The following is a 10,637-nucleotide window of genomic DNA, read 5'->3' as shown; positions in this document are numbered from 1 at the left end:
CTTTTTGAACATACTTGAACGCATGAATAATTTCCTTTAAAAAGCAAAACAATTATGTCACAGGTTGTAAAGGTTCAAAACCCACTGAAATCACCTCATAATTAAGGCCAAATCAACGTCCGAACGAGATTAGTTTCAACAAAGAGGCTCAGGAACGCAAGTGGATCCCTTTTCGAAGATATTTGCACATGAATAATTTTCTCACAAGAGCAAAACAATTTTGTCAAGATGGAGCCTAAATTTGATGTCTTCATGGGCAGATCGGCCCAAAACGGAAAAGTATATGGGCCTAGTTTTGAGAATGTAAAGGCCAGGCCCGAGACAGTAATTATTAATTTATTATTATTCACAAGTAAAATGTCCTTAATACCCTTATCTTCTGAGCCAATCACAACGCCCATCGCTCCCCAGCCCTGAGTAACGGAATGGCCCAAAATTCCCGCCCCCGCCACTCGATGGATCCAAACGCGGGCGCCAAAACCGCCGCAACCGCCGTCATCGCCGGCCGGCGACCTCTCCTCCAGTGCCTATCCGACATAGACGCGGCCCTGTCCCGCACCCTCCACCACCACAACTTGTTCCCCCGACCCCTCTTCTTACTGCTCGAGCTCTCCGCTGACTTCCGCCTCTTCTTCCCACTTGCCCTCTCCATCTTCCTCTCCCCCACCCTATCCGCCCTCCTCCGGCCCTTTCTCGTCCCCCTCCTTCTCGGTCTCCTCCTCGATCTGGCCCTGATCGGCCTCATCAAGATCGTCTTCCGCCGTCCCCGCCCTGTCTACAACAAGAACATGAGCGTCGCCGTCTCCGTCGACCACTACTCCTTCCCCAGCGGCCACTCATCTCGGGTTTGCTTCGTCGCGGCGTTGTTCTACCTGACGAGTGAGTCTATAAAGCGCGCCGCTGTCGCTGATCATCGGCTGGTTTTGTGGGCTTGGCTATGGGCCGCGGCAACGTCGGTCTCTAGGGTTTTGCTTGGGCGCCATTACGCATTTGATGTCTTTGTAGGGTCGTGTTTGGGTGTTCTTGAAGGCCTCTTCGCCTTCCATTATCTCAGCTTCTAGTAGACTCCGAGGTACGAAGATCTGTACCCATCTGATTGATCAATTGCCTGTAATTACCCGTTTTTGTATCGGATTAATCCCAAAGAATTGTAATTGTTGAATGAAAACTCGGATTTCAAGCAATGTGCTTGTGTTCCCTGTTGTGTTAATTCAATGGGTTGTTCAAATGGAGGAGTCTTCACTCTGAGATTTATGTGGGTTGATTTTGCTATGAGTTAACTCGAGATTATTACTCTTTAAAGCTCGAAAGTTATTAGCTTTGTCTCATATTGTTCGTTTCAGCGACTTGTGATTTCGACTGCTTGATTTAATTCTAGCTAGGAACCTTTCCCAGATGGCAAGGCTATTAAAACTCCTGAATGTTGAGCTGTTATGGAATGGCGGCATGTAATATTAGTAATATTGTACTGAATCTTTCTACTGCAATCACTGGACAAGGAGGTTCATTTAAACCTGTGATGTCCATTATCAGGGTCCTTTTTCCTATGCCGAGCTATCTGATATGAGTAACTGTTTCACCATAACGGGCGAATTTATTCATGTCCTTCCTTTCGGTGAAGTAAAACCTTAGTCTTATTGCAGAATTCTCGTCAGAGTACCAGTTGTCCCGTTTCCTTCTTTCAGAATGTTCTGCAAATTGCATTGGTGCTTGGATGTTGAGTACTATGTCCATATGATCTTAGTTAATCATCCTCCATTTTTCTTTGGCGGGTTTCAAGTTTGACTGGAGGCATCAGGAAATGGTTTGCCATTGTTTTTGTAAAAACTGTTGAGAATCATCAGTTTTTGACTTACCCTCTTTTAGTCTTGTATCCAGCCTATGATTTTGTTTTGTATCTAAAGATCAATTCTCAAATCAATCTTTGAACTTCAGGAGCACATCGATTATTGATGGTGCCAATATGGCCTTGAGAAATTGGCCCTGATAAATGGTAAATGAGTGAAACAAAAAATGTTTGGAAAGTTGGAGTTGGAGTTTGGGATGGTTGCACTTATGCTTTTGTTTGATGTATTCTAAGTTGGTGGGAAATTCACCACCCAACCCAAGATAAAATAAAGAACCTTATCTAATCATCATCAACATAGAATAATCATGTGCCAAACATCGCCATCACTTATTTGGGATAAGCTTTTTATCACTTAGAGTTGTTGGACCTGATTGATTGACTGCTTTTCAAATTCAAACTGTATTGTAGCTTTGGTTTGATAATTGCTGCCAATTATTTCTTTCATTTGTGACTACATTATGTCGGTGGATCTTGCTGGAAAATACGGAATACCAAGATATAAAGGCAGTCACTTTTCCTTTCTCAAGTCTTTTTGTGGGGGGAGGACCCTTTTGGACTACATGTGCTCTAAGGGCTACTAACTTTTCCCTCCAAATTTTAGCATGCTGGTTTTGAAATGACTTGCATACTTTGGAGGTTATGGACACTGTTATTGTCTTTTCATCTTTTATTGGAAAAATATCCCATTTGTTAATGCTGATAAGGTGTGAAAGCAAATCCTTGGGATATGCTTCCTTCTAGTAAGCTCCACCGTCAGTTTGCCAAAACATGTTCTCCGCCATTTGTTCTTGTAAAAGGTGCTTCAACATTTCTTTTTTGTGTGAAACGTTACCTTCAACATGACCAAGACTATTATGCAGAATATAGTGTAGGGTGAAATTATATAATCTTCTTTAGAACAAAATATCCCATCAGATTTTCTTTTTATGGATACTTCTTTGAAAATTTTCTCCTTACTTTTCCATTGTACCTAAGATTCAAAGTAGAAAGATAGAATGATGTTCACAAGACCATGGAGTACAATATGGACTCCATTTGTTGTCCCCTGGAGATTGTTTCCACATGAAGATCAGCCGAAATAATTGCTTCCTTATCTGTCCACACATTTCACAGGACAATTTTTCACAGTTCCTCGTGTCCATGGATGGTGCTTTAATACCTTTGGATTTGTTTGAAAAGTTGTACATATCGCTTTACTAAAGCTGAAGAGGTCCTTGTCACTGTTCCCAGTCAAGTGAAGCCACCTTGTTGATAAGGTGGGACCACTATGCATGGGACCTGCTCATGAAGGTTTGATACTTTAAAGATTGCCATTTGTTCTATTCATTATGTGGTTGATCATATTGTTATGGCCTTATTAGATGCTATAAAGGTTTTCGGATATGAAGCTTTTCAAATGAGGTGGGGCAACCACACATGCATATTTACCTTTGCAGTCTCTGCTTTAGTTGGTCTTTTGTTTTGGACACCTAAAAGTGTGGCTTTACTTCGTTTCTTGCCAAAAGAAAAGGTATAACGGGTCTATTCCCCTAACTCAAACGAGCAATCATTTGACTGGTTTAGGGGTTGAGCATGTGCCTATGTTACATCAATTCTAACAAGAAATGTCTTTCGACTCCCTTCTGTTCATTAGAGATTGACATGTCCAAGTGTAGAAAGTTTGCAGGCTAAGCTCAATTCACTTTGCTGATGAGGCCCTCGTATCTTTCGCGTTTCTATGTGTTCCCATTCTCTTGTTTTGTTTTTTTTTTTTTTTTGGGTAGACCTAACAACCACCTATCGTCGTACCAAACCTGAAAAAGAGCCAGAACAGGCTATGTTCTAGGGGAGAGATTCTCGTAATCCTTGCACATGCAACTTTGAATTTCAATGTGTGTGGCTTTGGCTTTACCATGCGTCTTCCATAGGGGCACAGAGGTTAAAAGAGGAAATAAAAAATGACATACGTACTGACCCCGTTCTAAACCATGCCTCTGGTTCCACCTTGCTCTCTTTCATTAGCATTACTTTGGGTGATGATCCTTCGTTGATAGTTATGCCTGATGTAAATGGTCTGCTTATTTGGTGCAAATTACTCTCGATAAAACGGTATTCCCGTTTGTTCATGACAGCAATATGATTTCGGAAAACAAGGACGGCTAGGCATAAATACGAGAAAATGACTCATGTATGTGGTATTGAGATCCTGAATGATGCATTGCATGTTTGTCTACCATAATGGAGGCCCAGTCAAAGCCCCTATCGACTGCAGCACCACTCCCCCGCCAGTACAGTTACTTATGACTCCATATCTTTGGCCTGAGCTGCTCTGGTAAGAGACTGAGCTCATAATGTTAATGAGCATTGCCAGCTATGTGGTGTGTGTGACTTTCTCAACATTGTGACATCTAATTTGAATTTGTTACTTCTTTTTTCCCTGGTACACGGACTCAGGTTTTGGTGGAGACCCTTGGCAGATTCGTAAGGAGTAGATTATGGGCAGGCAATGTCTTCATCCGCAGGTCCTGCAGCAATTGTCAATGAACCTGTACAGTCCCTATGTACTATAGTTGGCTCGTGGTGAAAGAATCTGTCCAGATTTGGTTCATGCCATGCAGCGGGAAGCGAATCTGGCCGAATGTGGGGAGAGGGGCCGGTGAGGACCACTGACTGAGATGGGCCATTTTGCTAGATTTTGAATGGGAGGGAAGGGGTAGGGAGGAAGGGAGGAGGAGAGTTCACAGGTTTTGCTGAGAGAGATTCAACTGAACCCCACCCAACGACTGTGCATTTACGTCGCTATTGATTGCAACAGAACATATAACCTGGGCAGACTGGTTTCAGTCATAAAAGGGCACTGACACCACTCATGGAGAAGAATATACATACATATAATATATATATATATATATATATATATAAGAAATCACAAAAGTGAGGAGAAATCCTACTGGCGGAATGAAGACAGTGCGTGGTCATGTGAGGCCCTGAGGAAAATAATGGTCCCCGAACCCGAGCTATCATACTCCTGGCATGAAATGGGTTTCGGTCGTGCTATAGCATTGGATCGGTTTACGTCCTAATAGCTAAGTTGAGTTTAGGATGCCCGATCCGGGTGGCCCTAGGTTCTCTGGTGGAGATGCCGTTGGGCAATGGACAAAATCGACCTTTCAAACTGTTGGATTCAATGTCGACCCGAGGCATCTTGGGTGGGAGATACCTTAACCTTCTGGTGGGACACAGTTGGACGTCTCTGTTTTCTGTCAAATATTATCCGCGGTCACGAACTTTGCCCGGATCTGATTTGATTAATGAAGAGATTGCTAATCGGCTGACATCTTAAAATTCTGTGAATATGCCATATCCGTCGATATTGACATTCTTTAATGTTTTATTAATTAGACGAATCGCGTGTATATCCTGGTAGTTTCGTCCCCTGTCAGGGGAATATGCTCGAGAGATTATATTTGAATAATTGTCTTTTTGTATTTTTGTGGTTAATAAATATATTAAAAGTTAAACCACTGATAATTACTTTTTACTGTTGGTTGGTGACCCGTCGGTGGCCCAATAGAGGGGATATGATTTGATTTCGAGGACAAGATAATTCAACAGCCGGGGGCCTCATCACACGGGCAAACTAAACCAAAGCTAATTAATCAATGTCATTAAGTTAACCCTATACGATCCATAGACAGCGGAACAAAGATAATAAAGTGTCCACGCAAATCCCTCGTTAGTCGTAACAAGATCTTATAGGATTAGCATCACGTGTCAACATCTCGGGGTCGCCAGACGTCCCACTCAGCCACAGCGCTCTGATATGATGTGATATCGTATCTTTGAGAGATGAGTGGTGATCCATCTAGAAATGACCGATAAGCGTGCGAATAATATTCGCGTATCATCATAAACCCAGCAGTGACAAGATTAACAGGTCAGTCAAGACAAAGAGGGCACAGCGCAATGATATAATGTGATATCGTATTTTCGGATGGTGTAACTCATTTAGAAACGACAAATAAGCGTGTGAATGATAGTCTCAAATCATCATGAGTCTAGCATATGACAAGATTAACAGTCGGACAGGATAAGCACAAACACAGCGCTATGATATGATGTGATACTGTATCCTCGAATGATCACTCACAAGAAATGATAGCTAAACATTCAAGCAGGACAAGCACGGGCACTGCTAGCAATCCAGACCCATCGGGTTCATTGATTGATGAAATAAGGTGAAGCAAGGCTTGATATCCAGACTTAATAGTTCAAGCATAACAAGCAGGACCACCGTCACCGATCCAGACCCGTTCAGGTCTGTCGAATCATCCTAGGGGATCGACCTCGAAAGCCGAAAATATCAAGTCTCCGCTCGATTTCGCATCAGGTACTAGGGGAGGGGGGGTTGAATGATGTGCTAGCTAGCTACGCTAGGTGTGGAGAAATTGAAAGGAGGCACATGTTGTGCTGGTGAGGCACGAATCATGATATGATGCGGAGATTGAAGTGATGGGGGCAATTAGAGGGTGTGGGGGTATGGTTGTTTATGCTTCAAAGACAGAGGACATTAAGTGAGCAATTGGGGCCAACTCTCAAGTGTTTCAATGAGCTGTTTCCTTACTGGAATTCTTTGCTTCTCATGATCCCTCTTCCCTAAGCTATCCTCCATTTAATTTTGACAGAAGAAGATATTATTTCCGCGATGCATTTGTGTCATATCGTATCGTGTTTATTCCTCGCGAAACACGAGTTTCGCCCTATTTTCCAACCATCTACACCTACTATTTTCAGCACGTTCTTGGTGGGAGCCAGGGAGGTTAAATGCAAGACTTGGTTACACAATCCTTTTGGAAAGCATGATCGCCGTTTTAAGTTGATTTTTTTTTTAATAAGCAAATAGTTTTAAGTTGGATTTTTTCTTTTATCCTTACCTATTTATATCTCTACTATTCCAAAATTTGAAATAGACTTTTCGTCTCAGTTTCTATTTTTGAAATATCTTCATGCCATACTGCATATTTATTGAAATTATTAAAGTGATTACATTTAGTAAATGCCGAATTACAATTACCCACTCTTTCTATCGCATTCCTAATAAATTTATGATTCTTTTCTCCCCATGCTCCTTCCAATTTCCTTTTTTCTTAACGTTAAAAGCAGTGGTTTCATAATCCCTTATTTATCTAACTAATGATTTTTTTATTATAATTTTTCACACATAACCCGGGGCCGTTGCTCAATACTATTACAAAGTAAAAGAGAGATTTTTGTCTCACTTTTAATTTTCCAAAAACTCCTTAAAATTTTTAATTAGTAATAGTCGTATGATTACGATTATCATTGTAATTTCACTTGAATAACTGTTTTCCTAGTTTTCTCTCTTCCACTCTGTCCTCTTTCATTCTCACTTTTTTTTTCATTTTACTGTGTGTTCCAACTTTCCTCCGTCCTCTCTAATATTTATTTGCTTTTTCATTATCTTTCCAATCTTATGTATGAAAAACTTTCAAAAAAAAAAGGAATAATACCGCTCGAGATTCTCTCGAATTTGCAGAGTCGATATATACAAATTATCTAGAAGTAAATTTTGTTTGTTCATTACATATTTTATGTCATTCGGTGCGTAAGACGGGCACACCCCTAGTTGTTATTATGGGAGAGAGTTAATGGCTAGCTAGCCCTAAGAATGAGATAGCTGTGCCTAACTGTTGGATATTGATTTTAGGGTTAATAATCCAAAAAATCATGAATGTGAATCCCTTTTTTAGTTTTGGCACGAATTTATATTTTAAAAAAAATATATCAATTTTAATTTTCTTATCACGTTAGGCATTTGTGTCATTTTTTCATCCATTTTGCTGGCTTTGTGAAAAATAGTGTCCACGCAATAAATAGTGTCATGTCACTTTAATAAAAATTTTAAAAAATTAATGGCAAAAAAGTGAGAAAGACATTGATTGGAGAAAGGGTGAGCCACCGCCCCCCGATTAGAGTTGCGGGTGACTCTGGAGGGCATCGACAAACCTAATAGAGGAATGGTGGACGGACAGAATCGGGAGAATTTTCAAATTGGGGGTTCTCCCTATTTTGGCGGGTGGGGCCTCGATCCTGACCACCACCCTTGGGGATTCTCTTGATTTTCGCAGATAGGACTTCGATCCCGATTACCACCCCCTGATTGGGGTTGCCGACACCCTCCGAGGTGACCGACAACCCCAATCGGGATTATGGTGGCTATTCGATGCCCTCACCCTTTCTCCAATCAAAGTATTTCTCTCTTTTTTATTTTTATTTAAAGTTATTATTTTTGTTAACATAGCGTGACATCGTTTGCTACATAGCCACCATTTTCCGCCACCTTAGCAAAACTGATGGAAAATGACATAAATGCCTAACTTGATAAGAAAATCAAAGTTCGCGTTTTTTTTTTTGTCAAAAAATAATGTTCGTGCTAAAATTAAAAAATAGGTCAAAATTCATGTTTTCTGAATCATTAATACCTGATTTTATTGAATGTCTGGATGTCCACACATTCTGCAGCACCAACTCTCCTCTCTTGGCCCTAAAATGGTCAAGTCCCATAATTGAAATCCTACTCTGCATAATTGAAATCCTACTCAGTTTTCACCAAAAAAAAAAGAAAAAAAAAAGAAATCCTACTCTGCATTATTCTTGATTCCCTCTTTCCAAAAATCCGAGAAAACTGGTCCATTGTTTGAACGGAGCGATTTGGAAGGAAAGATGGGAGAGAGTTCGGACGAAAAACATTATTATGTTTGCTTAAACGAATACGGTTATCTCATTAATAAAAATCGAAATATACACTTCGATGAGAACGTATGCGGTTACACTACACCATTTTCTCTTAATAATGCTTTTATTTCAATCCAAGTAGAAGGCATTAGAGGAATTTTGATGCGCTACCTCTGAATCCTCTCTTATCCTTTCTTTTCCAATCCCTCTATCAAATAAGCCATTAGGATCGGTTAATTTTTTTCTTATGTTCAAAATAAAAATAATACTGCATGTCTGAATCTTATGTCGTATATATTTGGATAAACCCTTTTCTTTATTTCCTTAAAGAAAATGTGTCTTAGTGGACTATATAATTGCATTATCCTCTGATGATCACTTTATAGATAAGAGGTTAATCTCAGTTCCATTTATATTATGAATCTGAATCTTTTTTTTAATGAATTAAACTGATAAAAATTGTCAGACAATGGGAACTAAACTATTATGCCATCTGATCTTTGACAGCTTATGCCGGTGCTTATACAATCATACAATATAACTTAATTAAGAAGTTGTGGCTATATATACATTCTTCATAAAACACTAATTTATCCATCTTTCCTTTCCGAGTCATACTTGTGCAAAAGTTATTTGCTTAACATAAATGTGTTCAGAGGAATACTGACGTATGGAAACAATAATTAGATAAAATTTTCGTGGTGAAATAAACAAAACCTCTTCTGGGAGTTAATTGGTTTGTAATTAATATAAGAAAATCAAGTTGGGAATTTCGTGCTTGGACCTCTTCAAGCAACCGAGAAAGCACTGAAGGCGTTGTCTATGCTTCCACATATATTACAGCGTCTGATGCTGTCATTTTTTTTTCCCAGTTAAAATATGAATTTTGACTGGTAATTACATATTTTTTCCCCTTATAATTTTCGACTTATTCAATGATGATGATTATTGTTGTTGTTGTTATTATTATTATTATTATTAAATCATGTGGGGCATAATGCTTTTGCGTCCATCTCAATATTTTCTACCGGAGCTTTCTTCAGACTGCGAGAGTTTACAAAAAAGTTTTACAATACAATTTTTTGAAATAATGATATAATAGCCCTGACTATATCAATGGTCGAAATGTGATTCTAAAATTTCCAAAATGAAAATTTTTCAAAAAATCAATAGATGAGATTTGATGATTAGATTTCCACGGTGTTATTATTATTATTTTTTACAAGTATCACGGTGTTAATTTGAAGGTTCTATATATTTATTTTCCGAGTGATTGTGTTATAGATCATTCCTTGGGAATCAACTGAATTTTCTGTTTCAGAATATGTATATTTTGTGGACCTAACAAATTTAACATAATTGGAAATAACGAAGACAATAACAATAAATTTTTCTAAAATTACATTTGTACAGATTACCGAGAAAATTATATTTTTTCGGGGAACTCCTTTTAACATATATTTAGTGTGTGTATGTATATACATACATGTATATTTATAAATATGGAAAAAATATGCCTTAAATTTAGGGAAGTCTTCCCTCCAATTCATCACAGGACACGTGGATTCCCACCATAAGCATTGGCCCCCTAAAATATTATCCCCAAAATGGCATAATTTCTTTGCCTTCTTTCATATCTTACTTGATGAAACTGAAAGCAACCATACCTAATAGGAATATATCATAAAACAAATAATATTCCCATGTCCATGCCTGTGAATTGCCATCGGAAAAGTGATGACAGAGAAAGATGTAACTGATGGACTTTAGGAGATTGATACACATTAAAGTGATGTGTCATAGTGTCTCTTTTCAATACTAATGTTTGGATTATAGTGTAACAAGACCACAATGTCGAACCAGTTTCCAACGTTTATCAATCCTAAATGAGGCTAGCTAGAGGATGAAGAATGTGAGACGGAATCGATTGGCTATGGAGTTTTGAGTTATCCGTAAGACTCGGGTCCTCTTCCCAAATGGTTGTATATACAAAATTGATGGATATTATTTGATGCATTTTAATTGATATTGATGTTCATGTCCTCTTTATTTC

The 10,637-nt window shown here is 39.0% G+C and overlaps 1 protein-coding gene across 3 annotated transcripts; it reads left to right on the top strand.

Moving 5' to 3' along the window:
- The first annotated feature begins 389 nt into the window (after positions 1-389).
- Positions 390-5,176, top strand: LOC116193145 (probable lipid phosphate phosphatase beta). 3 transcript variants are annotated; one of them, XR_004154210.1, is made up of 4 exons: positions 390-1,072; positions 2,963-3,139; positions 3,961-4,160; positions 4,283-5,176. XR_004154210.1 is itself a non-coding variant. In XM_031521922.1 (2 exons), the coding sequence occupies exon 1, from the start codon at positions 426-428 to the stop codon at positions 1,059-1,061; it is 636 nt and encodes a 211-aa protein (XP_031377782.1). In that variant the 5' UTR covers positions 390-425; the 3' UTR covers positions 1,062-1,072; positions 4,283-5,176. The 3 variants fall into 3 exon arrangements, 1 of the variants encoding a protein (XP_031377782.1); XR_004154209.1 differs by lacking the exon at positions 2,963-3,139; XM_031521922.1 differs by lacking the exons at positions 2,963-3,139; positions 3,961-4,160.
- The last annotated feature ends 5,461 nt before the right edge of the window (positions 5,177-10,637 follow it).

The sequence above is a fragment of the Punica granatum genome, chromosome 1 (assembly GCF_007655135.1).
Source record: "Punica granatum isolate Tunisia-2019 chromosome 1, ASM765513v2, whole genome shotgun sequence".
Lineage (NCBI taxonomy): Eukaryota > Viridiplantae > Streptophyta > Magnoliopsida > Myrtales > Lythraceae > Punica > Punica granatum.
Note: the sequence above shows the minus strand (reverse complement) of the source record. Positions and strands in the feature narration are given on the sequence as shown.

Excerpts from the sequence above, each read along its gene's own strand:
- LOC116193145 (XM_031521922.1), top strand. The coding sequence starts at position 426 with ATGGCCCAAAATTCCCGCCCCCGCCACTCGATGGATCCAAACGCGGGC.